Source organism: Schistocerca americana, chromosome 8 (genome assembly GCF_021461395.2).
Source record: "Schistocerca americana isolate TAMUIC-IGC-003095 chromosome 8, iqSchAmer2.1, whole genome shotgun sequence".
Classification (NCBI taxonomy): Eukaryota; Metazoa; Arthropoda; class Insecta; order Orthoptera; family Acrididae; genus Schistocerca; species Schistocerca americana.
In genome coordinates this window covers 21,090,265-21,111,485 of record NC_060126.1, presented here as the reverse complement: position 1 = coordinate 21,111,485, position 21,221 = coordinate 21,090,265, and the positions used below count along the sequence as shown (strand labels likewise).

Here is a 21,221-nt window from a genome sequence, read left to right as displayed (position 1 = left end):
CATTCTAACCCTCCACCCTATAATTACCGATACAAATTAGTTATTTAAATTCTGCCTCTGTTGATTTACAGGACATATACTTCAGCCTTCGTAACAGCAGACTGAGCAAAGAGGGTGGAAAGTTCGCAGGAGTTCATATGTTTGATCTTGCTGTATCAATTCTAATGAAAACAATGAACACATTTCAGCTTGCACTTTGTTGGTATATTCTTGAAATCATTTAATAAATTTGAAATAACACCTTTTCTTTGTGGTTCACTATTATACACAGATATTTTAGAGCATTGTTATTTAGATATAATGGCTACGTTCGGCCGCCTTTGACCATATGCGGTCATACACAGTTTCTCTCGGCAAACTACAGCAACTAACATACTTTCGCCGGAGGGTCGAGTCCTCCCTCGGGCATGGGTGTGTGTGTTGTTCTTAGCATAAGTTAGTTTAAGTAGTGTGTAAGTCTAGGGACCGATGACCTCTGCGGTTTGATCCCATAGTAATTCACACACACACATTTGGACATACTTTACCCACTGATAAGCCACTTTTGTTAAATACATAGATAACAACACATTGGTCAAAGATTATTAAATTTCTTCATGCTTACACACCTTTCTGACATTTACAGTTATCAAAATAATAAGCTAACTTTTTATCTAAGAAAAGGGTGTCGTAGAATACGTGATAAAACATGTTGTGTTGGAAATTGCAGTTGGTACGTACACTGATGGCCCAAGACATTAAGACCACTTGATTAATAGCTTGTTTGTCCGTTTTTGGATTGAAGTACATCACTGATCCTACATATCTGACAGTTTCGTGATAGGTTTGTAGAGGTATGTGGCTTTATATGACATCGTACAGGTCATGTAATTCGGGTAAACGAGCCGCTGATATCCGTACGCGGTGATAGTCCCTATAGCGCCACAGATGGGTTCCATCGGATTTACAAAACTCAAACTTGGTTTCCGAGGCATCAACATCAGTCCACTGTAACTCTCCTCAAAGCATTGCAGCACGGTTCTGGCTCCGAGACGCGGACATTTATCCTGTTGAAAGATGACATCGCAGTCCGAGAAGACATCGAGCACGAAGGGAGGCAGGTGGTTCACAGCTGCCACTACATCCACAAGCGCAGGAGAATGTCTCCCACAGGATAATATCGCTTCCCCCAGCCTGTGTCTGTGGCGCGCTGCACATTCCGAGCCGCCGATGACGACCATCTACCGAGCGTAGCAAATGCGTGATTCACCCGAAGGACCGACGCGTTTGCATCGGTCCAATCCCGACGGTTCCGTGCCCACTACTATCGTAACTGACGAGGTCGTCGGGTCAAAATGTGAACGCGTAGGGGTTGTCTGCTCCGGAGCTCCACGTTCGACAACGTACGATGTACGACGAACGGTGTGCTCCGAAACACTTGCGGGTGCACCGACATTGTGCTCTTTCGGCAGATATGCCACAGGTCGCCTTCTATCCTACTTTACAGAGCAGACAAGTCTCCGAACTCCAAGTTCTCCGAAGAGTCGTGGACATGTTACCATTTAGCGCCTAGTGGTAGTTTCACTGTCCTGCCTCTTTCCATAGATGCTCACAACTGTAGCCATTTTCGGGATGTTTACTGGCTCTGCCCTTTCTTGGATTTACCTCTTTGCAGCCCATATCTTGGCTAGGGCGATCCTCGGTATATGTATACCGCGCCACGTGCCCGCAACGACACCAGGCAGCATCCAGTGTCGGGGTGGACAAGGGTCATAATGTTTTGGAACACGATGTATTCAGAGTAGTTTCATCACACCATTGTAGATGGAACGGTGGTTTGTGCAGACGCGAAATGCAGCGCAGTGGAAATGTAAGGATCGCCATTTGGGTGAACACGACACGGCGAGTGTAGTCAGGTGGGTAAGGCGGGTGAGGGCGAGTGGTAGTGTCTCCAACAGACGGTCACCAGTCTGCTCGAGAAGAGTTCCGCTTGTGTGAGAACCACGAGCGAGTGCGCCTATTACACGAACACACACGCCCTAGACGTTCAGCTCGGCGACGTGCACAAGCTTTACAACAATCGCGACGCTCATTGTGCCGCATATTGACTATATGAAGCTTCGCCCATATAAAGAATGAAGAGAGAGCCTGGCCAAAACAGATTCGCTAGCTGCACTGCCATTTTTGCGACGATTATCTGAAAACAAATGTTTCTCCAATACGATTTGCTGTCCAGTGAAGTAAGCTTTGTCGTGACTGGACATGTTCAGAAGCAAAGCTTCGACAACGTCTGCGTGCGAAACCCGAGGCAAATCCAAAAGCTGTTGCTGATCATTACTGAAAAATTCCAGAATTGCACACAAGAGAAGATCTGAACAACATTCAGGTCCGCAGGAGAGTGCAACAGCTGAACATCAAACCAAAGTATGTACATATTCTATTAAATGTGTCCACACATTGTAAAATCCAGGAGCCGATTTGACGTGGCCACCCAGTTCCGCAGACTCAAGAGCTCCACATTACTTCCTCTGAGGCAGTGTGAAGCAAGTAGTCTTTAGCCACTCGTTTTCTGACACTTGACTAACTGAAGATATCCACTGATCTCTGTGTATATGAAAGGCAGCGTCCAGGCCGACCGGCTGACTGACTCAACATCGCACAGCCCAGACTGCTAAGAATAGAAACTTGAAATTTGGAGGCGGTGTGGACCTTATACCGGGGGCACCGTTTAAGAAGTCCAAAATTCCAACCCGATGGGGTGGAATAGGGGATGAAGGTCTTTTTGAAGCTAGACCTACGGAAATGGGTATTTGGTTCCCCGGTCAGGAATAAAGGTGTGTGCGTTTCAACATTTTTGGAAATTAAACCTCGCGGAGATAAAACAGTGGGTCAAAGCTTTTTTTGAAACTATATCATTATTAAAGAACTGGTAAAGTATTTTTAAAGATACATCTATGAACAATGGTATTTGACTTCTCTGTTACAAGTAAAAAATACGTGTTTCAGTGTTTCTGGAAATTCAGCCCCTAAGGGAGTGCAATAGAGGATAATAATTTTTTTAAAAAATTATTTCGCTATATTTAAAAAACTTTAAAGCTAAATTTATGAAAATCTGTATTTCACTTTGAAACGTCCCCTTTGAACAATTATACAGGACTGTGCTTAAACTGACACACAATATTTTTTTAGCGCAACGCAATCTGACTTTCAATAATCCCTACAAAAGAATGGCCCTGACTAACATTAACCTATACCTTTCAGAAATCACTTACCTCACAGAAACCTTGGTTACTCGAACTACTGCAGTACAGCGAGCGCCACTACTGCCAGCTAAATAAAAGATTCAAACTACGGAAGGCACTAACTACTGATAGGGATAGTTAGCAAATGAAAGATATTAATAGAGAACAAACAATGTATTTACCTTGATATCATCATATATAAATATAGCAGTTCATGACAAATTTCAAAACTCCGCCATCTCTCTCCCCACATCCACCACTGCTGGCGGCTCACCTCCAACTGCCGCAACGCTACGCGCTGTTCACAGCCAGCTGCCGCTGCCCAACACTACAATGGCGAGTATTACCACAATGCAAAGCAGCCACAGACTGCACACAGCACAGCCAGTGATTTTCATACAGAGGTGGCGTTACCAATAAAAAAACCTAAACAGCCTACTTACAACTTCTCGATTAGATATAAAACACATAATTGATTGGTGACTCCGTGGCGTGTTGTGTGCACCACGACCAAATAGTGGATAGAATTGGAAGGAAAATCAGCATTGGCCGTATTTTGTTGTTTTATTGTCAGCAAAATCGATTTTCGGTCACTTAGTGACCATCCTCAACGCTTGAAGTTAAAAATTTTCACATGACGATCAGAGAGTATAAAAACGAAAATCACAACTACACCTGCGTATGAACAAAACAGTTGGTAGGAACATACCTGTAATATACAATTAAAATTGGTAGGCACTGGTATCAAGCTCTAACCACAAGCTTAGACGGATCACATAAACTGAGGCCGCTGTTTACATGCACCTGTACAGCAGACCTCGGTGAGACAGGGCTTGGAACGCCCTCTATGTGACATGTGTCACGTGAAGACTTAATATTACTGGTTTTGCAAGATATTAACACAAAATACCTCTTGTGCATTTGTGGCTCATGAAGTAATTCAAATTTAAAATGTACCTAATAAACATAGCAGACGAAGGGGGAAGGAAACATCTAAAATACAATGGCGTATTGTTTTTGAAAAAACCAACTTAGAAAACATAAAACAGATCGATAATAAGTTGTCAGAGTGCAGGACAAGTAAAAGAGAAAAAGAAAAGGAAAAAGAATAATATATGAATAACATGAAATGAGGTATAACACAGTTTTTTTTTTAAAACATAGTAGACACCATCTGGCGTGGGAAGTTAGAAGTACAACGTTCGTGATTTACTTACGTTAAGAGTCAAATATATAAAAATAGTAATCTAAAATGCCATTACGCAATAATTATAATGCCGTGAAACACAATAATCATTACAAAAAAGTTTTGAAGGTGTAGACAAACAATTTTGTTATTCAAATGGTTCAAATGGCTCTGAGCACTATGGGACTTAACATCTGTGGTCATCAGTCCCCTAGAACTCAGAACTACTTAAACCTAACTAACCTAAGGACATCACACACATCCATGCCCGAGGCAGGATTCGAACCTGCGACCAATTTTGTTATTATATTTAACCGACACGATGATGTACATCTCGTTTGTCCCTTTGGACAAGCTAACATTATTATAACAATGGTTATACGCTTCCGCATAAGCACTGGGTCAGAACCCATACATACATGACATCAAAGATACCCGGTTGCTTACTGTAAAACATAGCACCCACAATTTGGAGAGGGAAGTTAGAAGTATATCGTTCTTGATTTACGTAAAACATTACGTTTAAACTGAGGAGTCAAATATGTAAGAAACAGTAATAGTACGAAAAATGCCAGTAAGTAACAACTCAAATGCCATGAAACAATATTAATTACAACAACAAAAAAGTTTTGAGGGTGTAGACTAACAATTTTGTTATCATATTTAACGACGCTATGATGTACATATCATTCGTCCCCATTTGGACAAGCTAACATTCTTTATAACACCGGTTGTACGCTTCCACATCAGCACTGGGTCAGAATCCATACATACATTCACAGGTTGACAAAACAGTAATAAAATCGCCAAGCAACCGGTTTTGAATACTAATAAAAATAATTTGATTTTACATAACTTATAGTAGCAGTGGGACCCATATGAAATAAAAGCAGACTTAAAAATACCTTTAATTCTGCAGTGGAAGAGATGTGTTTCAAAGTAGCGGATATGAACAAGTGCTCGTGTCTCTTAAGGTGTGCATTTTAGAGCCCATATTTCACTGAACATTTTTCACTCGTCTGTCAAACTTTCTTCTGTGTAAAAATACCGTCAGATCTGAATCGTTAATAACTGCGAGACTAATAATGCGTAGATAGTGGTTGAGCCGATAACCGACAGATCACGTCTGATTTCCTTTGCCTTCGATGTCATCCTATCAGAGTAGGCGCACGCGCGTGGTTGTTAGGAATTAGCACTGGTGTGGCAGGGACCCGCGTTTGGCTAGGACGCAGGTTTGGCTATCATTCTGAAGAGCTACTGGAACCCAATGCGAGACAATAATAATATTCGCCGGAATGTGAGTGAAAATAGGTATAAAACTGAAAATTTCAGATTAATGAAAGATGTTGCCTCGTACGGCTCGCGAAAAAGCTCGGAATTATAGAGAATACGAGGCAGAGCAAAGCTCATGTCGAAAAGGGGTCCAAACACCCTAAAAGGTCCAGTGGCGAGTCGATGCGAACGCAAGGGCAGCGTGGAAAAGGAAATGAAAAAACTGCGCGTAGCGATTACGTAGCTGGCCCATCAGACATCGAACTTGCGATTTATCTAGTCTGTGTAACGGTTTTATTAAATAAACAAACACTGTCTGGAAGAGCTGAGGTGACGGACAGGCTGGCGTGCTATCCTCAGCCCTGAGGTAGAGCACGCTGCTCTGGCGGCCGATGTCAGCCGAGCAGTCTCTCACGAGGGCCGAGTGCGACCCACGTGTTGACCCGTCCGTGTGCTAGCCATAATCTGGGTGATCTGACGGGAACCAGCGTTACCACTGCGGTAGGACATTTATTAAAAAGATCGGTAATGAAATTACACACGAATACGAAGCACTTTTGACTATTTTACCCCGACGTTTTCACGAACAATGTACGCTGTCGACGCGAACTGCTCACACAGAATTTGTGTTTCCTGTGTTGGTCAGTATTACCACGCCTCAAAATGTGCAGTAGCTTCTTTCAACAGACTGTATAAGAAAAGTGGTGTACCGGGTGATTATAATCAATCTTAAGGTCTTACAAGTGCTGCAGAGTGGGCTGTACACCTTTCAGGTTGCTGAAACGTCGCAGGTCGTGTTCATTAATCGGTGTGCTCATGCAGTATGCAGCAAAAATAACAGTCCACTTTCTGGCACCATGCGAAAATATGGCGCTGTAAGCTGTCACAAGGTGAAATGTTTCCTGTTTTAGTGCCAGTATACATTTCTTTTTTGACGTGACTATCGTTGCGAAGCATAAAGACGGTTCAAGTTTTCCGTGCGAAATGCAATGGCTGTTGAGAAGAAAGACCACGCACTGCTGGTGAAGTTGTTTAATCAGAACGGCAGCAATAGCAGCGCTACATTGGGGGAATATCGGTGACGCAAACAACTGCGAAGAGGCCCCGTGTCGGTAAAAGGGCTAAGAAATACGATCGAGAAATCTGAAGAAACAGACGAGGCAGGCGGGGCGGGCGCCCCTTCCCGTGGCAGCTGTCGGCCGAGTTGTAGCCGGCCGTGCGGCACGCGGCCAGTGCTCGGGCTGCGTGGCGGGAATGTCTCTCCCCTGCCGAACAGTTAGAAAGATTTTTCAACGCATTCTACAGTGGTGTCCCCGGAAGATTCAGAATATGCACCAGACAAAGCCCCGTGCCAGGCCACAACAACGTGACTATCGCTTTCGTTTTTTGGCACGCGTGGTTGGGAAATATCTTTTGGACAGAAGAGGAACATTTTACTCTGGACTGTATCGTGAATGTACGGAACTGTCGAATATGGGGTTCTGCTCCACCACATGTTGTGCAGAAACATCCACTGCACTCAAGTTATGTGACCTTGTGCTGTGGTTTCACGAGCTCGTCATTCTCACTCCGTTTGTCTTCGAGGGGATGACTCCTCGTAGCCCTGTCGGGTGTACAGTGACATAAGCACATCGTAAGGATCTCCTCGAGCAGCTCAAGGTTCCAGCTTTGCAAGAACGCAACTGTGTCCACACCACTATTTTCGTGCCAGATGTGGCGACGCGACACTTCACGCGCCAGGTGAAAAAGATTTTCTTAAAGAGATTCTGTAACGAGCACATCATCTCCAGGCAAGCTCCAGTTGCGTGGCCATCCAGATCCCCCGACCTAAGCCCGTGTCACTTCTGGTTGTGGAGATATCTGAAGGATCGTGCCTACCAGGGACGTATCTGGACTCTTTCCGAACTGAAGGCTAGCGCACAATGACACTCCGATTACACCGAATATGTTGCGGCAAGTGTCGACCGTGGCACGTTACGAATGCAGCATGTCGCTGTGTGAGAAGACGGTACTGAACACTTGTTGTAACTTTTGCCGTAACCACCGTTATCGTATCGGATCTTTTCTCACCTATTCCTGTTCCCATATCCTGACTGTTCATGGCCCTATAATTTCACCTGGTGGCAGAAAGTGGTGCTACATTTCTTTCAGGACTCGCCGCAAGCGCGCCGGTTAATGAATATTTCTACGATTTTTCAGCGTCATGTAACGTATACAACGTGAACTGCATTACTCAGAACACCGTCAGTTAAACTAAGGCCACGATTTCGAGAAATGCGTTATAAGACAAATTCGTACTTCAGTATACTGGCCGACGACATTTAGAGCTAATATTCGTGTAATTTGGACTAACGATTTACAGAAATAAGATGAATTACTGGAAAATATTAAATATAGGAGTTACTGTCCTGTTCGAGGTCCTCGCTGAAAGAATTTTTTAACCTTCGCGTGTGGGAAATCCCTTAAAATACGGCACCGTTGGGAATCCTGGCTCGATGTGAACGATAAGGCCACCCGACACGTTTCTGCCCCTCCACCAGCAGGCACCTTCACCTGTAAAGTGTACTTCCAGGGAACGCGGGGTGCTGATCGACGAGGCCGAGAGCACGACCGAGTCCCGGCGCAGCGTCGTCACGACCGTGGCGCACGAGCTGGCGCACCAGTGGTTCGGGGACCTGGTGAGCCCCGACTTCTGGAACGTGCTGTGGCTCAACGAGGGCTTCGCCACCTACTGGGCGTACCACGCCGACCTGGTGAGTCGCCGCACACTCGCGTTCTCAGCGGGGCCACATTCGTGCTCTCGAAGCGCCCAGCATCCGGCACACGCCGCTCTAGCGATTATTCGTTCCATTTTGAAACGCACCCTGTTACTTTTTGAACGTTTTTGAACACATTCTAAGTTGGTTTACGAATGATTCGTAAGCTGATTTTTGAATCCGTGCATAGTGTAGGACTACGTGATGTTTCTGCCAGCGGAATCTCCATCGCATATAGAAATAAAAAAATTTCCCACAGACAAAAGGGGACGGTGCTATACGTGCTGAGCTGTATAAACACGAACGGGTGAGTGGCAATTCCTGTTTGTGTGGTGTCACCGCCAGACACCACACTTGCTAGGTGGTAGCCTTTAAATCGGCCGCGGTCCGTTAGTATACGTCGGTCCCGCGTGTCGCCACTATCAGTGATTGCAGACCGAGCGCCGCAACACGGCAGGTCTAGAGAGACTTCCTTGCACTCGCCCCAGTTGTACAACCGACTTTGCTAGCGATGGTTCACTGACAAAATACCCTCTCATTTGCCGAGACGATAGTTAGCATAGCCTTCAGCTACGTCATTTGCTACGACCTAGCAAGGCGCCATTACCAGTTACTATTGATATTGTAAATAATGTACCGTCAAGAGCGACGTTCACCATTAACGGATTAAAGTTAAGTATTCCACCAGCTACGTCCGTTTTTCTCTAAAGTCTAATTTCCCTGTCCTGTTCCAGACCTCACGCCAGCCTGCGTGAGCTAAAACGCGTGCCTTTCGGTTTCCTCAATTAATACGGTTTGGATCTCCTGCCAATCCACAACAGTTTGTTTGTGTGGTTAACTGGGTGAGCCAATGATCGGCGTTGTTATAATTACTATCGAAATTCGTAGATGCAGACTACCAGAGTGGAAATAAACTGCTAACAGGAATAACAGGTAAGAAAGATTACATATTAATGTCCTCGGTGCATCCGAGAAAATGACGTTTTGACAGAATAGTTTTGCCAGAACGCTACACCACTAAGAGCCAGTTGTACAGTCCCCGGTAGGAGCCGCAAAGTTCTATTCTTGGAATAGCGCCGAAAACGCATTGTACGAACAAGTGATAACGCCTGACAGGAGGATAAACGCGGAGAATTAAACAGGGGTAGTGAAGTTAACCGGAGAAAAAGTTTAGACAATGGGACGATAGTTACAGAGATAGTGGTGACAAGATTGTTCGTTAGAAAAAGGAAGAAAAAGAAACGGGGACATCACACAAATTATATGCAAGCAAATGACGAATCCAATTTTATGTAAAAATTTATTGCCACTATTTATCGATCTCGTGCTTGAGAAACTGCAGTGTATGAGTGAAATGTGAAACTATTTCCTAACATAAAACTTTAGCTTGTAGTTGTCCTAATAGGCATTTAATGTTGGTACTGCGTGAATTATATTCTGTCGTCTGATCTATGTAAATGAGGTACATAAAAACGACCATTTGTGCCAAAACAGTCTCTTCTATTTGGCGTGTGTTACAGTTGCTTCAATAATACAAAAGCCTGTTTCGTTTTATGTAGCAGACAGTGACAAAGTAGACATAATCAGATCGAGAAACCAAACCAGTCTTAGTACTCTTCTTATTAACAGTTTTTTCAGTATTAGACAATGAAGATTTGATTTTTCGTGTAACAAAACGAGTGACGAATTTTGATGAAGTAATAGATTCTATCGCATAAAGGAAACCTGCAGTAAGATAAGAGAGAAAAAATGATGGGACCTAAGAATTGAAAAAATCTGTACTGTCTTGCTTGTCTCTCGTATTTACTGTATTTATGTTTCCTCTATTTAAATTTATGTTACACAAAAGAGAACGTTATTAGCTAATAGACAATTAAGAGTGCAAATTTTATGAAGATTTCTTATTCTCACGGTTACAAATAATCCTACCCTTTATTAACTGTGAGTTCCTTTTAAGGGGGTAGAATATCAAACCGGCCGACTGAGACCAGGAGAGACACCACAGGACATTTTAATTTCCACTGTCCTGAATATAGGTTTGATGGCTTCCATTACAAAATGTACATGTTTGAATTCACAGAGAGAAAGACAGTGAGGTGCGAATCTGTGTGAAGAGGCGTGGCACGACGCTTTCGCACACTTAAGACCAAGTAACATGACTTACAGTCTCTCCAATATTTTAATAATGAAACTCTTCAGAAAGATGTGCGCTACAAAATGAACATATTTTTGAAAAAATCTATTTTTTTAACTTTTGATGTGCTGTCTCAAATTTTCGAGCTGCCGGGGGTGGAGGGGGGGGGGGGGGGGGGGGGAGGCACTGTCAAGTTTTTGCCCCGGCTCGGGCGGGAATATCGTATGGATCCGAGGCCGACTTATCTTATACGTGATGGATGAAGAAATATAGATGTGCTGAAAAAGGAAAAAGAAAATAGTGGAAGGCAAAGTAAGTGGGAGGAAGAAAAATAGCGATTGAAGGGCACTAAAATAGGAGGGGCACAGGTTGTGGAGAAAATGTTTCTCAGGGGTGTACTTTGTGAAATTATAGACCGTGTATTTATACGAGGTTTTATTAGAAATAACCTGAGTTAATGCCCGACTATTTCTCCCCAAAGGAACTCGTTTTACTTCCAGACTGTGGAGAATGTTATTCATCCAAGTCCCTGAATTTTGTAAATGAAGCACAATTCTGTTACTAACCCTGTAAACAATATAAGATTTGATTAGAGATATGTTCCCATATCCCTGTAATCATCAACAACCAAGTTATTATTCGCGAAAGTGTGGTGACTTTATTCGAAGTACAAGGTATGCCAACTCACTCCGAAAATAACTCTGCACACCCGTTGATAACACTTCCCTCGAAAAGGCGTACAAAATACATGCAACTGCAGCGGCATTAATTTAAAAGAAAGAGATAGTTTAAGTAAAACAAAAATACTTACAACTAATGGTGGATCAACAAAGTTACATTCACTACGTTTATATGCGACCCGTCTTCTACAAGACGAAAACCGAATTCAGAAGCCGTGTTTACACGTTAAGGCCTGAAGCGGATCTGCTAGCCCAGTCAAATACGGCGTCTGGAAATCAGCTGTTCCAGTTTCTGATTTAGTCAGCACAATCGCTATTTCTTTTCAGTTAAATAGTAGAAGTAGACAGCTTCATACTCTGTGTAACATTTATACTTCTCCTGCACAGCGCAAAAAGTCACTCCGTCCATATCAGACGAATTTTTTTCTAACAAGTCGTAACCTGTCAGAGCAAGCACGTTCGAAAAACGGTAACGAAAATCTGTTGTGGATGTGGAAAACCAGCAGCAAGAAACGGCATTCCACAATCGATTTTGGAGTGTTTACACAACTAATCAAAGGCGGTACTGGGGAATTGGTTTACGAAATCCGGTTTTGGGAGCCCATGAAAACATAGTGATTAAAAGTTAATAGTTCATTTTAAGCATTTTATTTACGCAGCAAAAATGTCCGTTGTTAGGGAGCCGTGGAGACATGCTGAGATGGCGACTGTGGCTTGTAATGATACAGACGAAGTTATCAAATCAGCTCCGACTGTCGTAGTATGCTGGTGAAGTTTAACAGGCTACTGTTCGGACAGACGTAATTGTTGGTGTTAAACCACCGTTTTAACATGTACGCGTTTATTACTTGTTATACACATCTAGTTATCATTTCAGCACTTTATACACTATTCGTGATAATTTTCAACTGCAATGTAAATGTTCGTCGGAATCGCATATTCACGGTCAGTGAAACTTTTTTGCGCCTAATCCACAATTGTAATTCCGTTCACCGCGAGAGTTACGACTTGATATTCTCGGCAGTTCCGTAAGACAAATACAACAGTTTTATGGAGCCTTGGCTCTCGCCGTAGGCTAAATGTGGAAACGGTAACACTGACACGCTAGCAATATAAGCATTGTCAGTAGCAGCTGAGAAACAGTCGTGCGGTCTTCCTATTCACAACGATCACTACAACTTTGGTCGCGCACTGGGACGATAATCCCAATCGTCAGTTGTCAAGTTCCACGATTCACTTTCTCGGCAAGTTTTTGCATCTCAAATCAACACTCGCCATATTCTGACGTAAGCACTGACAGACTAATATCGCTGCTCCACTGTTACTTTCGACATTACTCTCGGTTATTTCAGGCCTACGATTTACGTAGCAGTTCTTCATACCGGAGTTAATGTTAGAAATACAGATGAGAAAAACAAAATAATTTAAAAGAAAGAAAACGTCTATCCATTAGAGAAAAAGAAAGAAACTACAGTTGCGTTTTAGTATTATTTATAAACACTGCTATGCTATACCGTGAAAGATACTTGGTCTAAGAAAGCGAAAGAAATGACACAAGAAAAGGGGAAAAAATACTTATCACTAATAGCTATATCTTCACAAGGCGTATAAAAGGAAATAATTAGGCTTTTCAGACAGCTGGATTGAACAACAGTTCCATAAGCCCCTCCACTATCTGGTATGGAGATGCATGTAAGTCGCTTCTAGATGGAGAAGTTTCCATTATAGCATGCAAACCTGTGCAACGTAATTGCAAAGCATAACTGAAGACACGATTTCTCAGGCCTCAGTGAGCACTCTTAACATGATGTAGCAGGGTAGACACCGACTGGGTCACCTTTTTATGTTTATGCGGATTATCGGTTTCGACGTTTGTTAAACGTCATCTTGAGATCCACATGCAGCTACTGGAGACAGCAGTTGATCGGCAGGGCAAAAATTATTTATTCATTTAAAACAGTTCTAACTGACGCTTAGTCCGCCATCTGCCTCTCTCCGTCTTTCAATTTTATGGCTTTGCATTAACTGGCAATGACACAACCGAAGTAGAATCGTAATATTGGTGCAAGTTACTTGTGAGTTTGGGGTGTGTGTTGTTACATGTTATGCAATTATCATACAAAAAAAAGAAATACTGTGATGTCTGCCTGTATCCCTTATTCTGCCGCCTGATAACCTGCAGCTGGGGTGACGAAACCCGCTGGGGCAGCTGTGCCCGGCCCTCCTCCTGCTTGGCGTAGTTCAGCAGCTCGACGTGCAGTGGACACAGCAAGTCTGCAACGCTGCCACTGTAGCCGTCCGTAACTGTGGAAGTCTTGCCAGTGCAGGATTGTGTGCACGAACTGACCCATCGACGTTCAATGGAATTCTTGTCAGACCACCTAGGTGGCCAAATCATTCGCTGGAACTGTCCAGAATGTTCTTCAAACCAATGGCGGATATTTGTGGTCTGGTGAAATACTGTATTGTCGTCCATAAAAATTCCATCATTGTTTGGTAATATGAAGTCCACAAATGGTCTCCAAGTAGTCGAACATAACATTTCCAGTCATTGATCGGTTTATCTGGACCGTAGGACTGGACGCGGCCCACACCTTTATTAATTCGCAAACAGCTGGCACAGTGCCTCGTCGACGGCTTCGTGGGGTCTGCGCCACACTCAACCCTACCGTCAGCTCTCACCAACCGAAATTGGGACTCATGTGACCAGGCCACGGTTTTCCGGCCTTCTAGTGTCACGAACCCAGGAGAGGCGTTCCAGGTGACACAGTGCTGCTAGCAAAGGCACTCTCTTCTGTCGTGTGCGTGCCCACTGGCGCCACATTTCGCCGCTCTGTTCTAACGGATACGTTCATCGTAAGTCCGAAATTGATTTCCCCGGCTATTTCACGCAATCTTGCTTGTCTGTCACCACCGACAACTCTATGCAAACGCCGCTGCTCTCGGTCGTTAAGTGAAGGCCGTCGGCCACTGCACTGTCCGTGGTGAGAGGTGAGGCCTGAAATTCGGTGTTCTCGGTACACTCTTGACACTGTTTTTCTCGAAATATCGAATTCCCTAAACATCGAGACGGAACGTCCCATGCGTCTAGCTCGAACTGCCATTCCGTTTTCAAAGTCTGTTAATTCCCTTCGTACGTCCGTAATCACGTGGGAAACCTCTGCACACCGATCGCCTGAGTACAAAGGATGGCTCCGCCAAAGCTCTGCCCTTTTATACGTTGTATACGCGATACTGCCGCCATCTGTTTATGTGAATATCGTTATCCCGAGACTTTTGTGAGCTCGATGTAAAAGTGAGAACAGTAATAAGCCCACCACTACGGCACCGGTTCGCGTGGAGTAATGAGCATTAGAATGCTCAGAGTTCCATATTCAGCATACCTCACTTCTGCCAACATTTAAACAACGCAGGGTGTCAGTTGACGGAACCCTGCAGGGAAGGAGATTTGGCACGCCTGTTGCCCGAGGTCATAAGAGTCGTGTGTCTAGTAGTGACCCTCGGACATCAACTACAGTTACGACCACTACAGCTTTGCACTGAGGAAGCTGGTATTTTGATGGGAGCACATCTCACTTAAATCATGATCTCTATTAGAATGAGACACTGGATGTTCCATTGTTATACAGTGAGGAGTGGATTACGCCGTGCATTGACGAAGTAAAGACGATTACGACGCCCGCAGTTCATTAATGACGACAATGCCTTCCTGCCCTGCCGAAGTATACTGTCTACTGCCGGCTGTTGACTGCAGCATCGTCCACTGTTCGGCATTCACAACGGTGGTGGACTTTCTATTGTGGCTGGAGGAGCACCACTGCAGCATCGACTGCTCTGTAGTCAGCACTCTGTCCTTCCGTGGGAGCTCGCACCGAATGGCGCCTGATAAACTGCACTACTGTCAGGAATATGTTGTCTTGTCGAGGCACAGTGAGAACTGGTGTGGGCCTAACACTTTGCCTCAAAGAACAATTGATGTAATGGATATTACACCATCCATAATTGTGCACTCGCAACATCACCTTTCTGCGAAGATTGCAATTCTGTAGAAAGCAGGCTGACAACCCACTGGACGATCAAAAATTTGACAAACGGAATGACGCAGTTTTAGAGACTTTACTGGTCTCGTACATATACGATTCGTATGTAAGGGGGAATTTAAAGTAGACTGGGGCCGGAGTGAGAATTTAGATCGGGGATGGCGGCGTGCCAGGGCAATCCGTGCAGTGGAGCGAACTGCTGTGCCGAGATGGCTCAGTGGCTACCACACCTGCCTAGTAAGTAGGAGACCCGGGTTCGATTCCGGACCTCGGTACAAATTTTCGCTCCCACTTCAGTCTTTACACATAAAATCAAAAACTTGATGTACGATTGACAGTGGTAACAGTAAAATGCCTAAACCTGTGCAAAACTTAGCGGAATGACCATTACAACGGCCATATTTATATACCGATCGTTGTGTGCTTTCGTGCAGGGACGGATCGGGGACATAAGTGCTCGGCAATCTAAAACTGCATAGCGTAGTTGTTGTGTCGTAGATATACAGTGAGAACAGCAGTGTGACAATCACTACGCTTTGGACAGCACCTACTCTAAGGGACATTAAAATGCTCACATTTCATTATCTGCGCAACTGCCATTCTACCGACGTCAGACTCCTGCAATGTGTCGCCTGAAATACCACAGCAACGTCGAACGCTCGGTGTGTGACAGGTTGGTAGTCGACACAGTTGTGGATCTAGCACTGAGGCTTGAGGAACACTTAGTGGAACGACAGATTTAGTGCTTGCAGATGTGTATAGACCACTCCATTCTTTTGCCTGGCCTAAATGCGAGCAAGATAACATCTGATAACTACAGCAGGGTAGGGAGACTGTTGTGCTGTTCACTTATACAAAGGGCGGCATTGGTCCCAACACTGTGCCTCGGAGAACATCTCTGACAATGCGCATTATAATGGCTATAGCTTTGTACTGACTGCACCGAAATTTCTCCAGGGAAGCATCATAGAGGGATGGCAACTACGTGACCAGTTCCTGGCTGAAGAGTTTACGGGGGCCCTGGAATCTGACGCGGCAGCCGACACGCACCCGATGACCACAGAAGAAAACACCACAGCTCCCTTCGATGACATCACTTACAACAAAGGTATGTTTGTTTACCTGGATAATAGTGAGTGACATTTGAGTTTCTTATTTTTGAATATGTGGCTCTCATTTGAATTAAACCAAAGAGATGAGTACGTCAGCATTTGAGATGAAGCGTTAGCCCAGGCAGAGAGACGCGACTGCAGGATGGTTGAGGAACCATTCCAGCAACACAAACCGTGGAGAGGTTAAGTCGCAGTGATCCCACAATAGTCTGAATCTAATTCGAAAATCAGTACAACTGGATCCAAACACCCAGGACTATCCCAGGCATTCACAGCTTGAGGAGAGAGAATGGGTTAGCATTCCTTTCTACATACTTGCCCACGGATTAGTTCACTGTGGACTCTGGATACTCTCCACTTCTATTCTCTCATTCACTGAGCCTCTATTGAAACATCCTGCCTTTTCTGTTTGTCTCTTTTAACCTTACGTCCTTTCTATAATACTCTGTGTTGATGAGGGGAGGAGAGACCTGTATGGCTTCAAACGTAATGTGCTAAGCAAACAGTGACACTGTGTGGTCATCAACGGTGGCCAGTCTACCGCACTTGTCCTCGATCGGAACATGAGTCTTTGAAAGAACTGAAAGCTTTTGTGTAACGCTGTTAAGTGTGATTTTTTTGGTAAATAAACCAATAAATATCGCCTTCACATGATAAAAATGTTACATTTCATGAATTAACGTTGTTATTTCAACACTACTAGCCCATCTCTCTTGCCGTGTCAATATTGTCACTAGTCTTACAGTTCTGATACACTACTGGCCTTTAAAATTGCTCCACCACGAAGATGACGTGCTACAGACGCGAAATTTAACCGACAGGAAGAAGATGCTATGATATGCAAATGATTAGCTTTCCAGAGCATTCACACTAGGTTGGCGCCGGTGGCGACACCTACAACGTGCTGACATGAGGAAAGTTTCCAACCGATTTCTCATACACAAACAGCAGTTGACCGGCGTTGCCCGGTGAAACGTTGTTGTGATGACTCGTGTAAGGAGGAGAAGTGCGTAGCATTACGTTTCCGACTTTGATAAAGATCGGATTGTAGCCTATCGCGATTGCGGTTTATCGTCTTGCGTCATTGCTGCTCGTGTTGGTCGAGATCCAATGACTGTTAGCAGAATATAGAATCGGTGGGTTCAGGAGGGTAATACGGAAAGCCGTGCTGGATCCCAACGGCCTCTTATCACTAGCAGTCGAGATGACAGGCATGGCTGTAACGGATCGTGCAGGCACGTCTCGATCCCTGAGTCAACAGATGGGGACGTTTGCAAGACAACAACCATCTGCACGAACAGTTCGACGACGTCTGCAGCAGCTTAGACTATCAGCTCGGAGACTATGGCTGCGGTTACCCTTGACGCTGCATCACAGACAGGAGCGACTGCGATGGTGTGCTCAACGACGAATCTGGGTGCACGAATGACAAAACGTCATTTTTTCGGATGAATCCAGGTTCTGTTTACAGCATCACGATGGTCGCATCCGTATTTGGCGACATCGCGGTGAACGCACATTGGAAGCGTGTATTCGTCATCGCCATACTGGCGTATCACCCGGCGTGATGGTATGGGGTGCCATTCGTTACACGTCTCGGTCACCTCTTGTTCGCATTGACGGCACTTTGAACAGTGGACGTTACATTTCAGATGTGTTACGACCCGTGGCTCTACCCTTCATTTGATCCCTGCGAAACCCTACAGTTCAGCAGGTTCAAATGGTTCAAATGGCTCTGAGCACTATGGGACTCAACTGCTGAGGTCATTAGTCCCCTAGAACTTAGAACTAGTTAAACCTAACTAACCTAAGGACATCACAAACATCCATGCCCGAGGCAGGATTCGAACCTGCGACCGTAGTGGTCTTGCGGTTCCAGACTGCAGCGCCTTTAACCGCACGGCCACTTCGGCCGGCTAGTTCAGCAGGATAATGGTTCAAATGGCTCTGAGCACTACAGGACTTAACTGCTGAGGTCATCAGTCCCCTAGAGCTTAGAACTAATTAAACCTAACTAAGCTATGGACATCACACACAACCATGCCAGAGGCAGGGTTCGAACCTGCGACCGTAGCGGTCGCACGGTTCCAAGCAGGTCCTGTACGGGCCTTTCTGGTTGCAGAAAATGTTCGGCTGCTGCCCTTGCCAGCACGTTCTCCAGATCTCTCACCAATTGAAAACGTCTAGTCAATGGTGGCGGAGCAACTGGCTCGTCACAATACGCCAGTCACTACTGTTGATGAACTGTGGTATCGTGTTGAAGCTGCATGGGCAGCTGTACCTGCACACGCCATCCAAGCTCTGTTTGACTCAATGCCCAGGCGTATCAAGGCCGTTAGTATGGCCAGAGGTGGTGGTTCTGGGTACTGATTTCTGAGGATCTATGCACCCAAATTGCGTGAAAATGCAATAAAATGCCAGTTGTAGTAGAATATATTTGTCCAATGAATACCCGTTTAAAATCTGTATTTCTTCTTAGTATAGCAATTTTAATGGCCAGTAGTGTAATTACTAGTGTTATTTGTTGTACAATGATGACTATTGGCGAGATGTTAATTGTAATATTTACGTAATTACATAGCATTCGAGTACAGTGATACGTAGGCCCACATCGTGTTCGATACGCCGCAAGCGACATCTTTGGGTCGCACAGCGCCCCTTTTGCAGCGCGTGGCTGTGCATCTGCGCGACGCTCTCGCGGATGCCGGACGAGTCTATGACGAGACACGCTGCTCTTCCTGTGTCACGTCCGATACGAGTCCCATACTGACGAGCAATATTGAAGAATCGGTCAAGTGAGTGTATTGCTATCTGCCTTTTTTGTGGGTGGACTACACATCCTGAGAATTCTTCCGGCGAATCTCATCGGAGCGTCAGCACCACCTGCGATTAGTTCTATGTGGTCGTTCCAGATGGCTCTGACCGTGTACACCCAAATATGTAATGCGCGCGGTAATTGCTCTGCAACTGTGTAATCATCCGGTAACCGGTTTTTCTGCCTATTCGTGCGCAATGTGTTGCGTTTGTTTAATCTTGGATAAATTTCGCATCCGTGCATCAAGCGTAGATCCTCTGCAGGTGTTGGTGTGTTTCGCTATAGATTTCAACCGTCGTGACGTCTCTGTATAGTACAGCGTCGTACGCGAAAAAACTCGTAGAATTTCCGACGTTATTTACAAGGTCATTTATACGCTCTAACAAGGGGAGGCCGCCAATTGTGAAATTCAGATTCGATTCATACTGCGCATAATAAAAGCTCATGGCCAGAGGTGTAATGTGGCAAAGCACCAAGATGCACTTCTCAGCCGTTGTCGAGAGTTAAAAGAAACCGTTGCAGTGAAATACTCTCTACGGTTAACAATTTTCTACAGCGTCCTGGCGCAGCGGTAAGCGCTCGGGTTCGCAATCCGAAGGTCGCCGGATCAAATCCCGAGGCATAATAAAAAAAAGTTGCATGCCGCGAATTAATGAATTGCTTATGCATGTTGGTGAAGGCGGATCGCTCTCCAATTGTACCGCCTCCATTTTTCCGTTTGTTTAACAGGCTGTACCAAAGCTCTCACGCCCGCACTGACTTTCGACGATGTTATAAGTTGCGCTAGGGACCGCATCTACCTTCTTTCGAAGTTAGCAGGCAACTACGCCGTTATGAGGCGGCTCGTTTCGGCCCATTCAACATCTGTCCATCAAGTGTAACGAGCGAGTAACGGAGTTTATATTTCATACCTGCCACAGCAAATTTGTGTTCGTGGGGTCTCTATTCTAATTCGAACGTTTGACTTACGCTATACGTATTCGTTTCGGAATATCGTTTCTACGTCTTCCGTTAACTATACGTGGTAAACATTATGAAGACAATTAATAACATTTGTGAAATACAACTTTGTTTGCGGAAAACATAATGATGTTCGAAGTCGCCAGTTTTTCCACGACAAACGACTTTCAACAACTTATTATATGCATAATTGTTGCAACTGATTGCCGGGAATTATATATATAACACTTTGCTTTCAGCAGGGACCTGCGGTACAGTGCTGCTAGAACACTCTGGTATCCCATCAGGTCAGGCGGCCTCTCCTCTGTCAAACCATTTCAGTTGCTTTTCTATCCCTGGGTCACCTGTTTCGATGTCTGTGATTTTGACGTTCGTCTGACGATTTAAAGGGCGAGCCACAATCTTACTCAGTGAAATAATTTTGGAAAAACAAATTTAGTAGCTGCACATAATCATCTCCAGTTGAGTTGGACCAGAGGAGCCAGTCTGTTACATGTAAACGCAGCCCACGCTATTTTGGAGCCACGACCAACTTGCGCAGTGCCTTGACATTTTGGGTCAGTGGCTTCGTGGGGTCGTGTAGCGTCCAACTGGCACGGTCACGAACGCAGCAGAGATGCTGCAGGATATTCTGTCCTGTTAGCAGACACAGTCGCGTCGCTCGTCTGTTGCCCTAACCCATTAACGCCAAATTTAACAGCACTGTCCTAACGAACATGTCCGTCGAACGTCCTACACTGATTTCTGCGGTTATTCCGCCAGTGTGGCTTGTCTGTTGACACCGACGACTATACGCAGACGGCACCGGTCTTAGTCGTCAAGTGAAGGACTCGGCCACTCCGTTGCCCATGGTGAGAGCGAATGCCCGAAATTAGATATTCTGACACAGCGGATCTCGGAAAAATTGAATTCCTTAATGATTTCCGAAATGCCTGTAACTTCAACTACCAATTTGCGTTCAAAGTCTGTTAAGTCCGTTGTGCGACCGTAATAGCGTGGAAAACCTTTTCACACGAATCACCAGAGTACAAATGACAGTTTTGGC

The 21,221-nt window shown here is 44.9% G+C and overlaps 1 protein-coding gene across 1 annotated transcript in view; it reads left to right on the top strand.

The window, feature by feature from the left end:
• Positions 1 to 21,221, top strand: part of LOC124544900 (aminopeptidase N-like) — a 132,837-nt gene that overhangs the window by 35,179 nt on the left and 76,437 nt on the right. The window contains exons 5-6 of the mRNA XM_047123632.1: positions 8,252 to 8,432; positions 16,247 to 16,397. Coding sequence (XP_046979588.1) covers positions 8,252 to 8,432; positions 16,247 to 16,397 — 332 coding nt within the window. The remainder of the gene's footprint in view (positions 1 to 8,251; positions 8,433 to 16,246; positions 16,398 to 21,221) is intronic.